A 21,104-nucleotide genomic window follows, 5' to 3' on the forward strand; every position below is an offset into this window, starting at 1 on the left:
CGCGCGGAGAGAGCACCGCCGGGCCCAGGAAGCCGGCACCCAGGGGACACGGCCGCCGTCGCCAAGGGGCCCGCACCCCCCACCAGGGAAGGGGTAGGGGACAGATGGTCCTAGGTCCCACCTTCCTTGCAAAATGTGTGTGCGTGTATGTGTGTTTGAGAGGGTGTGTGTGTGCATGTGTGTGTGTTTATGTTGGAATGTATATATTGAAGGGGGAGGGGTGTGTGTACTAAGGGGGGTGCAGTTAAAATTGGCGGGTAGGGCACTAAGGGGACATCTCCTGATTACTCACCCTCCCCACCAAGGGGCCCTAAATGTCTAAGGTGCGATTAAAATTGGCGGGTAGGGTGCTAGGAGGACATCTGCTGCTTGCTGGCAGTGACGTCCAAGCACCCCCCCCTACCAAGGACCCTACATGTCTAAGGTGCAAATAAAACCGAAAGAGGAGGGGCCCACTCCATACGGCAACCATAGGAGGGGGGCCACTGCCAAGTAGCCCCCCCCAAGGCGCATCGCAGGCTAGAGATTATAGTTTTTGGAACCACTGGGTACTTCCTGTTTAGACCACTGGGGGGAGGCGTCACTCAGTCCAGTTCTCATACACAGTCAATGGATCTAACTGCGGTGAACAACACTAGATTTCATCTGTGACTGTACCATGTTCTCTATCTGACCGGGGTTTTCTTCTTAGGTTTACAGCAGAGTTCAGGTGAACTTTGACACTAGATGAACGAAATGGTTCTGCTACAGAGAACCACAACACTTGTTGCTTTTCCATTACATTTATGAAGAAAATTCTAGAAACGTCGAAAAAACACTTTCGCAATTACACCATTTCTATTAAATCATTATCATGCAAATCAACATGAACCAACTCACAGGATAAGTCATTCAAAAACTTGACAACAGATGTGAACAATACTATGATTTACAGCAGATCCATTCAAGTCTCTGCCACGGCATTAGCGCTCATCATCATCTCTCGAAGGCGGCGCCGTGGAGCGGCCATGGAGCGGTGAGCTCCTTACATGTGGGAGCGGCCACGGAGCGGTGAGCTCCTTACATGTGGGAGCGGCCACGGAAACAATTTTGGTTGGGGATTTGATAGAGAAGCTGTGGATCCAACAATTCAGCATGACACACTCAATGTTTGATGAGTTGTGTGATGCTGTCCGACCTCATGTGGGGCAGCTGAGTGAGGCCTAAGGCAGCAAAGCATCCAGTTATTGGTCACGTGATAGAAAAAAAGGGTTTCAATCGCAGTTTTGCCAAAAATGTACATTTCGATAGACCTCAAAAACACTCTTCCAAGCACAAAAACCTATTTACGATAAATTTAAAATAGTTGTGTTTCCATTTGGAAAATGTACTCTCGCACATCCAATTTGCCCAAATTTAAAGTTAATGGTAATGCAGCTATTGTCAGTGTGCCTTTTAATGTACGACTAACCTGGCCCCCACGCCAAACCCAAAACCAAAGCAATAGACGTGATACTTAATACAGTTTATTGTTTTTGTCTCACAAGTGTTCACAAATTACAAAAGTAAGACCGTTTCAAATTCAGAAATTCATGTACAGATGTTCATTTATTTACAGTGCTAGTCAAAAGTTCAGAGAATCCCACTCATTTGATAACTGGTAGGTTTACAAGATTTTGACTAGCATGGTAATATATTTATATATATGTATACGTATATAACCCATACAGAGACGAGCAATCTCACACTGTTTTTTTGTTGCATAGGAAAAGGCACAGCTTGGAGGTCTGCATAACGTACAGCCGATGGAGGACGTGCACTCGGTCCTCATCTGCTGCCTTGCTCAGACAGCACGAACACCAGCGCAGCGGTGAACACTGAAGTCGTGGGGACTTGATCATACTGTGTACTTTTGGCATTGAAGCATCCGTGACGGGCTTTGGAATCTTGAAAGATGAAGGTTGGAAACAGGCTTTCCGGATATTGCTGTGTGAACTGTTTGACCTCAACTGAAAAATATTTTAAAGTATAAAAGATATAAAATGTCATCATCCAACTTAAAAAAAAAACAAAAAAAAACAATCAAAAAGTAACTGAGGGATAAAGAAGACTACATTTGTTTAAATATATATATTAACAAAATGGCTTCCACCCATAATTCCACACTTGGATACATTCCTATTTAGGTACATTCCTACCACACTTTATGTACACACCTTTACAATTCATTTATGCACTTCACATCAAAATAAATATATTTACACAGACAAGGCAAAAAAGGAATAAATAATTCGATTTAAAAACAAGAAAACGAGACACATTTCCACAAAGAACACGCAGTCATCAGCAAAAAGGTTGTGCTAATTTCACTTTTTTGTTTAGAATCTCTTTAAAAATTGCTAAACTAGATTTTTAATTAGTAGAATCTTAAGGCTTAATCATGAATTATTTGATACTTCATGTTTTTTTTTTTTTTAATAAAATAATCTTTGAGAATCAGAACCTTGTTGTTTAGCATCTCTCAGCTGGACCAAACCTCTTAAAGAATCTAACTGGGTTCCATGAGTGGACCTCCACCAGGTGTAAACGCGCTTTCTCGAGGCTCATTTGAATATTACTGTAGCGAAGCCTGATAACCTGATGTAAAACAGTGACTGGAAGGTTTCACATACCAATGAGGCCTGGACAGAAAGAAGGCCCTGTAATAAAATTTACAAACCTAATATTCGCCAGAAGAAAATGTCTCCTTGCAAAAAAAAAATAAATAAAAAAAAAAAAGGTTTTACACGCAACCAGCTGTGAAGGAATAACAACAAACTATCATTTTAGGCCTAAAATATCATCCTGAAGATCAGTAAAACATTTTTTAAAGTTTGCTTCATACCTAAAACATTGGAAATCAAACACAAAATTAAATAACTGTCATTTGATTGTATGAAATAACCTTAACTGATTTGTTGCTATGCATTAAATTAAAACAAACATGGAGGATTGACCTGTCTAGACGGCTAAAGTTAAACTGAAATACGACGCTGTACAAACAGGAAGTGAACAAGTGGTCGTCTGAAAGGCACTTGCTTGCTGAGAGCCTAAATTACAGAGAGTGCATTTGTCTTTACCTGTGACAAGTACATGTTCCCAACATTATGGTTTGATTACAGACTCATTTTAAAAAATAACAATGAAAAATAAAACTTTTTTTACAATTACTTTTATGGTTAAGGCTTAGGTTAAAGTTTAGAAAGTGGATTACCTTTAGGGCAACAAAAGATGGAAACTGATAAAGTACTCGTTCATTAGATATGTACAAATGTGTGTGTGTGTTTGTCGGCCCATTACTTTCATGTGTGTAAAGGCGAGCACAGTGCATGCACAGTGTTGTGTAGTAGTTGTCATAGCAGAACTGACATCACATTTGATGTTTACAATTATCGACCTTTAAAGAGTTGTTTCTTTTTTTTTTAAAGAAGACATTTAAAAGTAAAAGTCACACAATCATAATTAGAACCAGAAAATATATTCCCAAACTTTCAGTCCGGTCTGTCCCAGACACAAATTGTTCCGAGAAGTCCGAAACAATTCATGAACCCACCAGCACCTCCATGATGTGGTCCAGTTCTGTCAGGTCAATTTTGAAAGGCTGATTGGCTGAAACTTGGGGGGCGGAGCCACTGTACGGCGAAGTCATTGATTTGAGGAGGTCGTCTGGTGCTCGTTTGGTGAGGCCAGCCGCCGTTGTGGCGCCTGTGGCTCCCGCCGCTGTGCAGGCGTCAAAGTCATACATGGACGTGTCAATGTCAGCAAACAGGACATCGTCCAGTGCCAAGTCTGAGAGAAACCCCGAGGATGAGGAGGGGGGGACAGAGTGGGAGGGAGCGGCGTCAACTAAACCACAAGGGGTCGCTGTGGGGACAACGTCCATCTGACGAAACTCAGCACAGCGGCTCTCCACGAGGAAGACCGCCGCCGCCTCTGGTTTAGCTGCTACGGTCCTCAAGTCTCTGTCTGGGGGTGTTTCGGAGGGGACCGCCAGCTGAGGGGTCTGGGTAGTTGCGGGGGAGGTAGACATGGTCGTGGTATTAGCTGCAGTCCTCGTTATGGCTGTGGGAGGGGTCAAGTCCATTCTGTCAGAGCAGAAAGTGTCATTTGATGAAACAAGTACAGGTAGGAGGGATGATGATGATGAAGAGCCCACAAGTGCTGAGGGAGGAGGCGCCGGGGGTGGGGACAGCGGAGGAGTTGGTGGGGACGGGCTACAGAAGGCTGCATCTCCACCGTCCTCCTCCAGCAATGAGGCAGGAGTGAGGCAGGCGTCCAAAGGGGAGGCACTGGCCTCCACGTGAGAGGGGCAAGATGGGGGTGCCTGGCAGATGGGAGGCACCATTGGATGGGGCGAAAGTGGCGGGGCCATCGCCGGCATCATCACAGGTGAAGGCTGGGGTGTCGGCGCCGCCACAGAAAAATTGCCAAACGACGGCGGTGCTTCACGGAAACCCTCATCCATCGGGTCGTCGGGCGGGGGAGAGGGGGGCAGGAACAGCGGTCGCAGGGAGCCCTCCTGTTTGAGCTCCTCCTGGATGCGTCGGAGCATGTTGTTGATGAGGACCCGCCGCTCCAGGCGGGGCTCGGTGAGCGGCCGCTGGCTGTACAGCTTCATCAGGGAGATGTTGAAGATGGTCTGCCGCTGCAGGGTGTACGACACCTTAGAGAGACCCTCTGGACCATTGTCTAGTCCTCCCCCCGCCAACGACCCCTCCATCGTTTTGCCTTCCACGCCCTCTTCATCCTCATCCAGCTTCCGCTTCGCACCTTTACAGAACATATATCTGAAAGACACGCAAAATAAAAAAAATATTAGAAAAAAGAAAACCATTCAGGTAAAAAGTCAGTGACCCAGATGCAAATAAATAACTGCAGCTTTGGTTACTCATGACGTATTTGTGTTTAGGTGTAAACACTTACAGACTTCTAAACAAATCAATTCTCCCACTGTTTGTTTCAAACTGTTTTTTTCCACAGAAGTCTTGTTTCCTAGTTTAGGCCTTGTGGTAAAGAGACCGTCCTCCTAAATAAACTATGATTCTGCCCATGAAAAATAAACTGCATCCACTGCTGTCTGGTATAATTTAGGGATGCTGTAATTCTCAGTTTAAAACCAAATGAGAGGATACATCATTTTTTTTTTTTTTTTTTTAAATTAATTATTTTAGTTAAGATATGCCACTAAACCAATTTCTAAGGACAGGGAATCGTTGCGTCCGTACTGCATACCATTATGTTCATATTGAAAGTGTCAAACACTCGTGTAAGAAGGATTTATTATTTCTCTTCACTATTGAGGTACGCACAAGAAACATAAAATAACCACATTTAAGATTTTCTGGTTGATTAGACAATGTCTTTTGTAAGTTAATATTTGTTTAATATGACAGCTAAGAAAACAAGCCAACAGCAAATAGTAATCAAACTTTGATATGAACTGCAAACAGAGCTTTTGATTAGCTCAACATATTTTAAAGTTACTGTTCAATTCTCATGTATTAAATTGTGAGTGTGTCTGATGCTTGTGGGTTGGACGCTTCCCTCAGACGTTTTAGCGTCCAACAAAAACCCAGCAAACAAAACAACCCTGGATTAAAAAAAAAAAAAAATGAAATCTTCCTGGTACCTATTATAACCCAGAACACACACAGACGCTAAGTTATATAAAAGCTGAATTCCCTGCTGTGGTTCTGGATCACAGTCCAGATTTAAAGGCCATCCTTCCACACTCCCTATGCTGAATTAAGAGGGTGTCATGCCTGGAGAGGGTGGGGGGTGGGGGTAAATAAAAGCAAACATTTCAAATGGTCTGATGATTGTCTGCCTCCAACGAAACCACATCGGTGCTACGAGGGAAGAAAGAATAACGGGAAGGCTTCACTGCAGTGTTCTTGACTTTAATCCAGGCTGACGGGCTCACTCAGCCAATCGCAGCTCACTTACTGCGCATGTGCGTCCGTGCACATTCACACGCACGGATTAATCCACACACAGGAAGTGTAAGCTGCAGGCCCAGTCATCACGACCGCCTGGTTGCCATGACAAACACAGTCAGCTGGGAATTCACCCAAAGATACGACAAAGAATGAAGCGGGAGGGGGGTGGGTGGAGGTGGGGAGAGGACACGTTGGTGTGGGGGTAGTACTTTAGCGGGGGGGGGGGGGGGGGGGGGTAGGAAGGAAGAGAATAAAGACCTGGAAGTGGAGGAGGACAGAGGAGGTAGAGGAGTAGGTCATGGAGTGGACAACAAAACACCTGAACAGGTCTAACCACAAAGAATTGATAGTTCCAGTTTTATTGAGGTGCTACTGCCCCATCAGTCATGTTCTTCAACAATAACTTGCTTTTTTTGCTAAAATGGTGAGTCAGAAGAACAGAGAGTTCACGTGCAAGTGGGTTTAACTACCGGGGTTTGTAAATCAGTTGGTTTAGGAGTTCAAAGACCCAAAACCCCTTACTGTCCATACATGCAAAACGTCCTGTTAGTGCTTTTGTGCAAAGGTATCAGCTACATGTTGTGTAGTGACAGGCAGGGCTGCATTGGGCATAGTTTATTCCAGCTGTTTATTCCCATTGCAAACCTCTTTTGATCTAGTGGAAAAGCGTTACCAGTAGTATTTTATTTATGATTATGCTGTTTTTAGTCAAAAATTTAAAAACCTATGTAATTTTCTAGGACATAGTTTCTGCAGAGCGGAAGGACTTCATCAGAAGTCCGCCTCTTAGTTGTAGACGAGTCTATTGGCACAAAGTAAGCCAGTGCTGAATTCCCATCATCCCTCTATTCTCACTCTCTCCTGCTAGCTTACAGCTCACAACTCCAACACAAAATTTGTGGTGCAACAAAAAGGGTGAGTAATATTGGATTTATGCAGCCGTACGGTTCGAGTCAGATTTCAGCTTAGACGAGGAAAACAAAGTCCAACATGGATCTATTTTTTTACAAGTGAATGCATCAGAATGGAGCTTGTGATGATTGTAGTTTGTACATATTAACTACACGCTTTTTTGTCTGCTCCTGATACTCCCTCGATTTGAATAAAGAAATACTCAGAAATGCTGTTTTAATCTTAATTGTTTTCATACATGTCCTACAACAGCATTAAAACGATGAAAACCCCCAAAACACAATTTTCACTGGAGTGGGTCTTTGAGCTACGTTCACACACCTGTTTGAAAATTGACCATGGAGCAGAAATGAATCATTGTGGTTTGAGCCCTCTGCCAGAATTCTACATTACCAAGTCTTTCATTTCCTCAGAATAGAGTTGAGAAAGCTCGAGTAGCGACAGTCCAGGGTGAACACCGTGGTCTCAACGCAGAGAACGTAGAACATGAACACAGAATTGAGATTTTATCAGCAGCCTTCAATGCATCCGTATGGATGTAATGCAGATGTTGACTACAGTAAGTGATTGAACTTAATATTTTTCTTTTTCTAACAGGTCTGCATAGATCTACAAGACAAGACACGGAGGATGTTTAGAGAACAGATTTATTTATTTTAAAAAGCACAAAAGCATCCATCGTATTCACGTTCACATCATCTGGTACGCCCTCCGGTCATCTTGCTGCAAAAGCCGCTTCCTGCCGCTACTTCCGTGTCTCTGTGAGCATTCAATAGGGGTAAAAATAAAAGCAAGAATGGTCGATCTGTTATTGTCTCGATGAAAATCTGAAAAATATCATATTAAGCTGGCTGCTTCGCCTAAAGCACTTACCTTTAGCTTGTAGCATAACAACAATAGCAGTACGTCACGTTTCCCAGAATGCTTTCCTGCCAATCATTGGCCAATCACCGTGTCCCTGTGACCAAGGTCTAACAACAAGACCAATGGTTGGCCGCAAAGCATTCTGGGAAACGTGACGTACTGCTATTGTTGTTATGTTACAAGCTAAAGGTAAGTGCTTTCGGCGAAGTAGCCAGCTTAATATGATATTTTTCAGATTGTCATCGAGACAATAACAGATCGACCATTCTTGCTTTTATTTTTACCCCTATTGAATGCTCACAGAGACACGGAAGTAGCGCCAGGAAGCGGCTTTTGCAGCAAGATGACTGAGGGCGTACCACAGATCATCATCATCATGTGAATGAACGTGAATACGATGGATGCTTTGTGCTTTTTGAAATTAATAAATCTGTTCTCTAAACATCCTCCGTGTCTTCAATGCAATGTAATGAGACACACACAGACAGAAATGTGAAGGTATCTGCTGTAAATCTATGACGGAAATTAATAACAGGATCAATGATCGGCTAGTCAGTTAGCATGTATCCTTATAGCCTTCGAATGTAAAGCGACTGACTGCTAAAGTTAATAAAAGACAAGTCCTGAATATTATTATTCCTATTCGACCCTAAACTACAATATCAGCTGTCTGACAACAGACCAGCCAGTTGCCCAAATGCCGGCATACATCAAAGAGCTCTGCGGCGGCGCTAGTAGTAGCCTAGCAGGAGCTATCGTATGACAAAGCAGCCTAGTTATCATAAATCTTTTGATATTTTTCTTATATTCATTAAGACAGTATTATAGTGATCATTTTTGTTTTTCATGTTCCTTTTTTGAACGAAAATGGGTCACAGAGACACAGAAGTTACCGCTGAAAGCGGCTTAGTTTTGCCGGCGTACAGAGAGCATATCCGCGTGAATGACTTATGACGTGAATAATTATTGCGTTCGAACGGATTAATTATTGCGTTCGAACGACATAATTATTGCGTTCGCACGAGTTAATCATTTCGAGGGAACGGAGTAGTATTTTGAGGGAACGCAATAGTATCTTGTGGGAACGGAATAATATCTTGTGGGAACGGAATAGTATTTCGTGCGAACGACATAATAACCTGTGGGAACAAGATATTAATCTGTGGGAACAAGATATATTTTTATATCTTAATGTCAGGACACGGGCTCCGTAGTAAACCTCTTTAAAACCTGATATTTAATAAATCCATTATTATAGAGAAAATCCCACTTTAACAGTAATTTATTTTATTTTTGTACCAAAACCTGGAAGCCTTGAATTAAAATAGTTACGTCTTACTGCTTCCATATAAATTTAGACTTTGACAAACCAATCATCTCTATTTAGAATTCAATTAAGAACATTTTAAACTCTACAGGCTTTAATAAACTTCATTAGGTTGGACTTTTTTAAAGTTAATTCAAATTAACTACAAAGTCTAAACCTAATGACCACGAGAGAGATTTTATGGTTCACAAAACTTAAGCGAAATGCCCTCAGTGTTTACAGAAAACCTGTCCTTCCAATTGAAAAGCACAGAGGGGGAAGGATCATGATTATTGTGGAGGCTGTCCAAAATGTTGTCAGATAACATGAGAAAACAAAATTGAAACTCGTATATCGTCAATGATTAAAAAATAAAAAAAACATCTTTATATCTTGTTTCTGTACTGGACTGAAGCAGCAAAAGTCAAAATGAACCCAGAATTTAGACATTTAAGAGTTTTTATGTTTGAAGCTAAAACATCCAACAGGTTTAACTGTTCCCTTCAAATCAGATGGATTCATTTCTACATGAAGGTTTGGGGTAAACGCTGATTCTGCGACAGAACCGTGGTGATGGTTTGAAGCCGTTTGTGGGTGTGTGATTGAGAGGCGAAGCAGCTGCGCATGTCTGACTCACCGAGGCTGTTTGGACTCCAGCATTTACACACAGACATACCAGAGCTGCCCCACCCCACACATTCCACGTCACCGCGCTCGCCCCCTGTGCCTTTTACTTCCCAGCCACCTCCTCTCTTTTTCAACCTTCTCTATACCTGCCTCCATCCTCTTGGTTCCCACTGCCGCGCACTCGCGCGCTCCACAGCCCAGGATCTGAGTTATGTCTGGCTCTGTGCAATCCTGAGGCCGGAAAACACGTCGTAAATGACTGAGGGAGATAGCTTCCAGCAGTGGAGGAGTGCTGGGTTCTAAAATAGAGCCAGGGTTGTTCTGACTTAGAATGGATCACCGGTGTGCGTTCAACAAAAAGGCACCAAAAAAAAAAAAAAACGTATCATGAATCATCCAGGAGGGGAAGAGAGCTTTTTTTCCTTGAGCGTGACTACTTCAATTTGAGAAAAAAGGTCAAAAAACAGCGAGTTTATTAACAAATGAAGTATCATCAGTAAAACTATAGTAAATGTCCCCAAAGATGGGCAAAAATGTCATTTAATGGTTGAATAAGCTGGAAAACATATTCAAATGAGACATTACGTAAATACTGCTATGAATTAGCCACTAGCTTAGAAAAAACACGGTTAACACACAATGGTAGCAACAGTAAAACATCAAACAACGAAAATAACAAAATGTCCTTATCTTCTTAAGACAAACAAACAGATAAATAATTGGAGGGATTTTTGGGAACGTGGAAGCTTGGCACTGCACTTCCTCTAGGCAGGAACTTCAGTGGATTTCTGCAGTTACTACAGCTGACACAGCAGATGCTGTTCCACCTATCATCTGAGAAGATGATGACGTGTGAGCTCAGCAGCAGGAAGGAGGTGATGGATGCACTGCTGTTTTATTTGGCTAAAAACTCTGTTCCTTTCAAAGCAGCAGAGAACGAAGCAATGAAAGCACTAATTCACATAAAAAAAAAAAAAAAAAACAGCGACACACCTGCCAAAGCTGAAATTCACCGCCTTTGGCCAAAAGGCAGAGTGGTCACTGAGGCTGGTGGGCTGCTTCTAAGAGAATGTCAATCTGTTTTTGTGCTTTTTAAAAATACATTTATGAAACCTTTCAGATATTCATCTTTAAGTGTACTGTTAAAATCCTTCCAGTATGGGTGATGTGAATGTGATGTCCATTAGCTGTTGTCCACATAAAGTCCATCATAGATTTGTAGAAGAGGAACTTCATGTTTACAACCTTTGTCTTTCTTATGTGGTCCTATTGTTAGGTACCATCAGATGAGCAGCAAATAAAAAAAAATTGAATTCTTAATGTGATTCTGAATAACTAGAATTAAGATTTACGTCTCTCTTTAAATGTTCTGATTTTTCTTCAGACTGAGAAGTAAAGTTAAAAACCTACTCCGGTGAAAATAGGGTTTTGTTTTTAACTTGCTCTTGTAGCTTTTGTCTCACGATAGAGAACATTTATAAAGAAAATTAAGCTTAAAATTCATTTATGAGTATTACTTTATTCAAATTGTAAACAATCAGAAGCAGATGCAAAAATGCAGATTGAAAAAGCGTGTAGTTGTTACATACAAATAGATCCATGTTTGTCTTTGTTTTCCTCGAGCTGGAATCTGGATCCAAACTCTCTGATATTGCTCACCATTTTTCTTGCATCTCAAATGTTAGATGTTAGTTGGGGATGTGGGAGGCTGTAAGCTAGCGCGACAGCGTGTAAATGGTGACGGGACGCCAACGGTCCCTCCCACAAGTCTGAGACAAATTTCTATAAACTCTTACTGCTCTGCAGAAACTATGTCCTAGAAAACTATGTTTTTTCATTTTGGCTGAAAACGGCATAAACATGATTAGAGGACCACGGGGAACGCTTTTACAATAGATCAAAAGATGCTCACGGTGGGACTTTGAAGTGTGAAGATAAATCAAGAGTCTGCTAAAAATCTGATCAAGAATTTTTTGAAGCTGATAACTACCCCTATTTTCAAAAAGCTGCAAAAAGAGACCTGCTGTAAATCATAGAACAGAACACAGGTTGTACCTTAACTGACCAGCACAGTTCTCTTTTAGGACAGAAGAGTCAGTGTTGCATAGATAGGGAGATACCAATAACCTACTGTATGAGAACTTTATGAGAATCTAGAGGGTTTTTTTTAGGAAATGGCTACATATTTCTTAGCAAAAATGATGCAACATAAGTCAACGGGGGGGGAAAAAAAAAAGGAGTTTTAGACAGGGGTCAGGTGTGTGCAGACCTGCCAACTGTGCCTGCAGACCTGCAGACATGTGGCTGAGCGTATTATTCTTGGAGCTGGCTGTGGTGAGAATGTGCGCTGTGCAGTAATGCAGTGCTAGTGGACGGACTGCAGTGATATTATGATCCTGTAACCGGATCCGCTGGTTTCCATGCTTTAGCTGCACACGCACCCCTCCCCCTCCCCTCCACACTGGGCTATTTCAGGTTCTGCGTGAGCACAAAGTACAACACACAGCAGTGCTGCTGCAGGTAGATGAAAGCAGCCCTGAGCTGCATGATGGCTGCATGATAGCTGTATTCACCTCATGTGCAGGACTGCAGCTGATCGCACACTTGCAGTTCACCGTCATCTGCTGCTGCTGTTCTCCACCCAGCACTGCGCTTCACGATGACACAACTCAAACCTGTTTGACTGAATGTGCATGCCTCTCTCGGTGTGTCCCACACACACAAACACACACACACACACACACACAAAGTGACGACTTGTAAACACATTCCAGAAAAAACCCAGAGGAAGAGTCTATTGTAGAGCTGGCCTGACCAGACCTACCATGCTAACAGCTATGCTTCCACACACATACACACCCACAAACACACACACACACAACTTAAGATAGAGTTACACACCTGCTTTTACAAATGTTTACACCACGGATGCTTCAACCGCTACTATACCAGCTCTGTGAAACAGTACGGTAAGGCTGGTTCTGTGGCATTTCTGAAAAACAGTGATTTTAAAGTGTGCCATGAATTAGACCAGATTTTCGATCAGCTGTGTACAAAGGAATCACAATGTTCATTTAGATTAGTAAGGAATGAATGAACATTTATATTGGAGTGATGGAAAACAGGAGACAGGATTTTAACTAATATAAGCCTGTTTTTTTCACTAAAGACACATTGGAGCATACAAGGCCAAATCATTTCCCAACTACAGCCAAAAGAGTCTAAACTACTGACTGTATAAGAGAACCGGAGCGAGTGAGTGTGACATCACTCCTGACTCACTCAACAGACTTACTTCCTGCTCCAACTAAATAAAGTCACTCGTTGCCATGTTGGGGCCAGACAATGTCAGTAAACAGCTATAGATCTGAGTCAGGGTTTCTATGGTACCCACTTGTTGGAAGTCCACGCCCTGGGGAGAATCTGTCAAACGTTTTGAACGTTCGACGTGGGGACTAGTGTTCATCACCTGCTTTAATTGAGGCATCTGATTGCAGTAAAGGAAAAATACATATAATGATAAAAAATAAATAGGGATTAACATGTTTTATAACAGGTAGTAGAGCAAGAATGGCCAGCAGGTAATTCCTTTATGGAACGTGAGGGGGGAGGGGTCACTCAGTCTATGGCTACGTTCACACTGCAGGCTGAAACAACCCAATTCCGTTTTTTTTTGCACCTTTTTGCGACCTTTATCTGATCTTTTCTTTTAAGTCTGAACGACACAGATCCGATCTTTTCAAATGTCATACAGGCCACTTGGGTATGTGGTCTTGAATCCGATACGCATCTGATCTTTTGAAATGCGACCTCCGTCTGAACGGCCAGGCCACATGAATCAGACCCGTACGTCATTGATACGCTACAAACGTCATAATTCTGTGTTGAAGTAGGCGGCTACTAGAACATAAACATCAACCATGGCGGACGATGCTGCCGAGACCAGTCAGTGGAAGGGAAGCGAGGTCACTGATTGGATTCATATTTGGGGTGACAGCTCTATTCAGGCCAAACTCAGGGGCTCTCATTGCAATCGGACGGTTTTTGAAAAAATATCCAGCAAAATGGCGGATCGTGGTGTTGAACTTTTCCAGGGATTACTTTTTTTCCCCCTTTTCCAACCGTGGTCAGAAGCGCGGGGGACCAAAGGCGGATCCTCCTTCGGGGTTCACTTCCCCGTTCGGACCCTCAGATTCTCCAGAGCGGGTTAATAAAGAGTCAATAGCAGTTCTTCTGGGGAAGCCTTCTTTTATTACCGTTCTCCTTCCTCCATAACACACAACATGAATGCGCGCCCCCAACACATTTCCTCTGCCCTTCTCACTCCCTCCTGCGCTGCACGTGGTCTCTCCTCTCTTCACACACACGCGCGGCCCCAGCACATACACATCCTCATTCTAAAACAGTGGATACAGACGATTCCGGCTCCAATGCCTTCTTAAAATGAGAAGATTGTAATTTTGCTGGCTCCTTTGTGAAAATGTATGTTATAATGCTCCGTTGTTGAGAACACTGTTGTTGACATCCATTGCTAACGTTAGCTACTTCTGCAAACGAATGACGTTGTTCACCGTTGAGTACTCTTTTGCGCATGTGGGTCATTCTGGGTCATTTCACGGTCACCCAGGAGATCACAAAAGTTTTAATTTCATTTAATTGGAAATGTGAGAGGCCTTGCAAAAAAAAAAAAAAAAAAAAAAAAAAAAAAAAAAAAAATCGGATTTTTTTCAAAAAAATCGGAATTGAGCATTAAGCTCTGCAGTGTGAATGTAGCCTAAGTTGTCTTTTACAGTCGGTCGATGGTCTGGGGACACTTTCCCAATAAGAAGAAAATCTCACTTCAATTGGGTGGGAAATACAGAAATTTTTTTTACACCTTTTGTAGGTTAGGTGCATTTACACTCGACTAAACCAAACCCCCTGCAAACCTCGCACTGTTCCAACAGTTGTTCATTGAGCTTTTCAAATAAGCTCAGACCATGAAAAGAAACAAACAAAAAAAAAAAGCAGGGAGCAACAGTAAGTTGGCTCGTCCGTGCTCCTGTACCTGACCAAGTACCCCGCTTCTGGCTCGTATATACTGCTGCTCCTACACTTGGCTGTGGATTCTACCTCTGGCCCGTCTCACGCCCCCCCCCACCCCCCAAATCCATCTGGATGAAGCTCGTCTGCTGGACTTTAAATATGTAATTGTAGAGTTAGATAAGTTAATTCTTCTCCATGAGTTCTGGTAAACCGCCTGTCCGTCCTGGGGGAGGATCCCTCCTTCATGTGGGCACCCCTGTGGTTTCTTCGTTTTCTCCAGAATCTGGTTATTTTAGGAGTTTTTCCGTACCGCGAAGGGGGGTCTAAGGTCAGGGATGTCCAGTTTAGCTTAGTCTGTTTGGTTAGTTAAATATATATAAATAAAATTGAAAATTGAATTGAAATTGAAACAGTTCAGTGTGAAAGTGCCTTCAGTTGGACCTTTCTTGGAGGTGAGCCGATCACATAAAATAAACATATTAACCCACCAGGTGATTCAAATCAATTATAAGCCTCCAAGTTCAGATGCTTTCTGGCAACAATTATTGCCAACTTGCTCATGTGAGTAAGTTGGCAATTTCAACCCAACATGTTGCAATTAACTTTAAATGATATTTAATTAATGTAAAGTATGTGTGAATGAACATGTTCAATTAACAAAAGTTATATTTCTGCTTGCCTTGTGGGTTGATTGGTTACTAAACCTTTCCTTAGGAATGAAACTACTTGTCTGCTCTAGTCCTGTGATGGACTGACAACTTGCTCAAGGTGTGCCCAGACTCTGAGACAGACTCCCTTCAACCTTGGTGACCCCGTGTGAAACTAAGCAGTAGTAGAAGATAGATGGATGGATGGATGGATGGATTGGCAAGTTTAAGTTTAGAGCCATGTCTGTCTTAAAAGTATATGGAAGAGAACATAACAGCACCAAAACAAATTCAAAACTTAATGATAAGGCAAAAGTTAGGTTTTTGTTCTCTGTGGGTTATTTTGCTGCAAATTAGTCAACCCTGAACTCATCTGTAAATCAGAGTATTATAGAAGCAAATCTGAGGTCATTTGTCTCTATGGGTCACATTGAAGGACAATGACATAAAATTTTCAATTACCTTGAAGAAGTCTAGCACTACATTGAGTTTTTTCCCTGTAAACTGTAAAAGATCTCAGCAGGAGAATTACAAAAAAAGACAAACAACAATCTAACCTATAGAAGAACAGGACATTAATCCACAGCAAAATTACTAATTGGTAAAATAAAAGAGAACAAAGCCGTTGCTGCAGAGTTAACTAGTTAATTATGGAGCACTCAACACATCCTGGATACATTTTTATGGGTTTAGTTTTTCAGCTATTTTTATCTAGAATAGATTTGATCCAATACTACAATCACACTAACATAGAATATTTTAGAGAAATAAACGTAAAACAAATAAATGTACCAACCTTGAAAAAATAATGGATATTTAATAAAAATTGAAATTTCAAAATGGTTTATTTCAAACAATCAGAACAGAAATAGTACAAAAAACAAAACAAACAACAGAAATTTATATCTATACAAGGATATATACAAAATGGATAATTAGTCATAAGAATTGATTGGTAAATATGCATATATTGACTTACATTAGTAAATAATTAATGATTCCTGTTTTGCATTACAGTTCATGGCAAAATGAAACTATTAAATATTGAGATTGTCAAGAGGCCTTAAATCAGAACTTTCAGCTGTTTTTTTCACTTTAAAAACATGAATAAGATTTTGGTTTAACCCCAGGTGTTACAAAACTCCAAAGTGGACTAAAGCAGACAGTCACTGTGCTGACACAGCTTACATAAACTACAAACATGGCATAATGGCATGTTGGCACCATGAGCAAGCCATGACATTTCTCGTGACAGACAGAGGGAGTAAACATCGCCACCTACGGTACTGGCATATGTAGTGATTGTGCCCAGACATTAACGTAAAGGAGCATTTTGAGTGGAGCCAGAAACTGAAAACAGTAAAGATAGTGTGTTGTGATTGAACCCCAAGTCTGCTGGACTATCCTTATCACAGGACAGTACAATAAATAACCACTAGATTCTTAAAAAACACACATTTATGTTTAGGCAGTAATGATGTTATGTTGCAAAAAGGATTTATTGTGAAGCCTAAATGACTACTTTTTAGAAGAAAATGGCAGTAAAAAACAAATCAATAAATATCCCATTTAAGAGCCTCGTATGTTTCAAACTGTGTGGACTTTTCTCATGACAGAAACCAGCTTTGCCCACTTTTTGGGGGCAATGGACATGTAGAGCTAAAGACCAACAGCAATGAAAATCATGTTTTTAACATGTTCTTGTTGCGTTTTTTCTGAGTATTTCTTTATTCCAACCTTTTGAATTCAATTTAAAGGTCAATTTCAAATGAACATGTGACAGACTGGCGACCTGTCCAGGGTGCCCCCTGCCTTCGCCCACAAGTGGCCGGGATAGGCTCCGGCAGCCCCATGACCCCAAAAAGGAATAAACGGTAGAAGATGATGAATGAATGAATGAATTTCAAATGAGCCGCTGTTGCTCTGTGGTCATTTTCTGATTTTAGCTAAAAAAAAAAAATGGCGTAGTTATAACTATATGACCACTGGGAACACATTTACAAAAGATCAAGAAATGATTGGAGATGGTCTTTAAAGAGAATTTTCTACTGACCAAACTCTTTCATGATCAGATGTTTACCGAACTCCTGGTTTACCAATGAGCATGGATGTGATGGTTATAAAACAATAAAAATGTAAACAGAATCAACAAAGTTGACAAAGTCATGATTCACATCAACATGTGGTGTTTGAACCAAACCATTTACCTTCTAACTACTGTATCTGAAACACAGATAGGTGGAAACAACATTGGTGTGGATCTGTGTACTTTCCTCCATCATGACTGAGAAGACTCACATGACATAGTTCAGCTGACTGTCACACAGGGAATCCACTACAGTCTCTTACGTAATGACAGGCATGGTTACAAAACACTACAGCTCTTCTGCACATTCGGCTGCTTTTCAGAACAGAACAGAAAAGCTTATGTGGAATGGCTGTCTGGCTGCTGTCAGCGACAAAAAAACGGATCTTTAAACTCTAGGTCACATACATAGAATGGAAAGAAATCGAGAACAAGGCAGAGTCGTGCAAGTGAAACTAGTTTCCTGACTCACAGTGGAGCGGCACACATCAAATACTTGATTAGGTATGTGAAACCTGTTGAACAAGTTAGAAACGATAGACAACAAGAAAAAAATTCTCACAAAAAATATCCAGTAAAGAAACAGTAACACAGAAAAAATAGGCAAAGCAGGAGATGGAACAGAAATCTTTACGTGTTTCTTAACTTACTATGCAAATACCAAGAACAATTGACTATTATCCCCCTCAACTAAGAAAGCTTCTAAAAATCTCCAACAAACATAGACAAAAAGTCTGTTTCATGGCAACCCAAAGTCATTAGTGCCTTCACACATAAACTCACTCACTCGCTTTGTGCTCCCTCCCAAGTCTATAAATAAAGGGCAAAAGAAGAGAGCAGATTTAGGTCAGCAGACGAGTCTACATGCTGCTCGTGAGTGTGCCAGTCTTCACGCTGAAGGCAGCCCCACAGTTCTGGTGACAAACCTCTCAATCTACAGAAACCTGCAGTTTCAAAGTGTCTGGGCATCGGCGCTACAGTAGTACCCACCTTATTTTGGCAGTGTTTGCCTTATTACTGCAGTCCTAGTGCAACGGAGCCCACCTTCTCGCAGCAGCACCGGCTGTCATCATTTCCACTGCAGGCAGCAGCCTCGCAGCTATGTTCTAATCCCTACCAGTCCAGTGCAAGCCTGGTTACAGCGCATGCAGCTATGCAGCTTCTCCAAGTACAGCTTCACAGCTGAAAAGCTCAAAATTCACTTCGGAAAGGCAATGCAGCAGAAAAGATGCCCAACTTTTTTTTTTTAATGCCAGCCCAGTGAAAAAAAAGGTTACATCAGCGCACTTCATGAGAAATGAGAGAAGAGCTAAAAACCAAAGGGGGCTTCCCATTTTTGGTCTCTGACAAGAAGTGCACATGTAGATCTTAGTAATAGACAAAACATTTAATTAGAACCAAAAACACAAACGCAAATATACAGTTTATTAGCAAATCAATATTTAAGCCTGTTTTGTTTAAATTTAAGAATGTAAACCTGCATTTTAAATAAAGCTTTTTTTTCTGAGACACCAGCATGGTTTCAGCAACGCATAATAAATTGGATTTCAATCAAAAAAATCAACAAAACAGGAAATATTGATTCAATGTTGTGCTGAAAAATATTGCCCGTCTAAAAAAGGTTAGAATAAAGCAGGTCCCAGTCATGAACCCTGAGGAATGTCAAAGAGTCTAATTAAACCAGATCCATTTGGACTTTTGATTCAAGTTCAATGTTTAGTACCAAGAAATTCAACAAAAACAATAAAAAAATAAAAATAAAAGTCTAATAATGCCTGTATTAAAGAGCTTAAATTATTATAACACAGGTCCCAATCATGAACCACGAGGAATGTCAGACAGTTTAATTAAACCAGACCAAATTGGACTTTGGATTCAACGTCAATGTTTACTATCAAGAAATTCAACAAAAGCAGTAACAAATAAAAAAATAAAGTGTAATAATGGCCGTATGAAAGAGCTTCAATAAGAATAAAGCAGGTCCCACTCATGAACCCTGAGGAATGCCATGGAGATTACTTAAACCAGGCCAAATTGGACTATTAATTCGACTTAAATCTTTCCGTGTTTGTAAGGACTTCAATGGTGTAAAATACGGATCGAGATCCCACAGAACCAGGCAAAACTACATTTCCATTAAGACATTAAATCAGCCTTAACTGTGACTTTACCTCTGAATCAAGTCCAGAACTCTTCATGCAAACATATTTTTAGCCATTTCAACTTTTACACCATAGCCTACATTAGACCCAAACCAGTGCCTTGGTCAAGATAACTTTTCTAATGATTCTAGAGGGGATGTAGCCTTCTAGATGAGTTTGCAGTTGGTTCATGGACGGTTATCTCAGCAGGGGAGCTGATAAGGAGCAGAATATCTCCCAAAAGCCCAGTCAGGTTTCATTAGACAACTAGACGGAACTAGATTGACAAAATTCAAGGACTTCTTCTTGAGAGGCTCTGAGGTCTTTCATGCTTCCTCACTGCCTGCTCACCCAACAGCTGAACAACTTGCACCAGTGTTCCACTCTGCAGATCCCAACATATGTTCTCTGTGATCTACAGACGTCTGTGATGTCTAGCTCAAAAAAGATTAAATAAAATTAAAACAAAAAGAAAAATAACTGCCATGGAGCTGTGGGTCATAGAGAGTAGAGACCGCTCCACCACAGCAGTTTACAGAAACCGAACATGCCAGGGCTGTAAATGACTCTTTTAAGCACATTTCACAACTTTAGCTCGTCTTTAACCTCTTGATACCCGTCTGGTGGAGTCCAGTTTAGGGGGTTGCGATTTTTATACCTTTTGGAAAGTTTCATTGTGAGGATTTAAGTAGGTCAAACTGGACGGAACCAACACATCGAAGAAGACGTAGGTGACATTTTGATTACTGTACATTAACTTAGGTGCCTGACTCAATTATAAAGTTTCAAATAAACATTTTTTTTGTTTTTAAACAGAGAGACTAACAGAATGAGTATTAGCATACATTTTTTGAGAAGGAAAGTTTACTTTTCCCCCCTCAGCGACAAACTTAGACGTGACCACTTCGTCTGAGCGAACGAAAGCAGTTTTAACCCAAAAAATAAACACTGGGGGGGCAATTACGTGCGACCATTGACCTCCATTAATCCGAAAACTTCTTGAACCAGACCCGCTACCTTTAGAGTGCGACTCAACAGCAGCAGTCTCCGTCCTCAACAGTCATTTTTGGACCGAACCAAACCGGTCCGTGTTTCCCTTGAGTGTCTTCATTTGCTTTATTTTCAAAGAAAAGCCCAAAACGTTGTCTTACCGCATCCAAGTCCGCCGGAGGTGTAAAGAGAAACATGGGGAGGGGGGTATTTAAACAGTCCCGTCGACAGCAGAAAAACAACGGTGCTCGCTCCCGGAGACTCAGCCACACAATGGCGATGACAGGAGGAGAAAAAGCCTCCGCTCACAGGAACTCCGCTGCGTTCATGGACTGTCGTATTTACCGTTCTCATCAGCGGCACGCACTCTCACGTGCGTCTGACCTCGCACATTATTTCAATCTAAACGATTATTTTAGTTTTCCAAAATCATCAGAGTTTACTTGTTAATTAAGGAGCAAATTTTAACGTCTGGGAACAAAAAATAAACACAAATGTTGTCTTAAAGCTGGCACCATTCGAAGGTACATTACGTGACTAGCTTTTAAC

General features: G+C 41.4%; 1 protein-coding gene across 2 annotated transcripts; it reads right to left on the bottom strand.

Moving 5' to 3' along the window:
* Positions 1–1,489: 1,489 nt before the first annotated feature.
* sertad2 (SERTA domain containing 2) lies at positions 1,490–20,859 on the bottom strand. 2 transcript variants are annotated; one of them, XM_023963342.1, is made up of 3 exons: positions 20,717–20,859; positions 12,240–12,658; positions 1,490–4,805 (listed from the first exon to the last, which is right to left on the bottom strand). In XM_023963342.1, exons 2-3 carry the CDS (start codon positions 12,242–12,244, stop codon positions 3,560–3,562), a joined length of 1,251 nt encoding a protein of 416 aa, XP_023819110.1. In that variant the 5' UTR covers positions 12,245–12,658; positions 20,717–20,859; the 3' UTR covers positions 1,490–3,559. The 2 variants fall into 2 exon arrangements, with proteins under 2 accessions (XP_023819110.1, XP_023819109.1); XM_023963341.1 differs by lacking the exon at positions 12,240–12,658 and having other exon boundaries at positions 20,717–20,857.
* Positions 20,860–21,104: the final 245 nt, after the last annotated feature.

The sequence above is a fragment of the Oryzias latipes genome, chromosome 15 (assembly GCF_002234675.1).
Source record: "Oryzias latipes chromosome 15, ASM223467v1".
Classification (NCBI taxonomy): Eukaryota; Metazoa; Chordata; class Actinopteri; order Beloniformes; family Adrianichthyidae; genus Oryzias; species Oryzias latipes.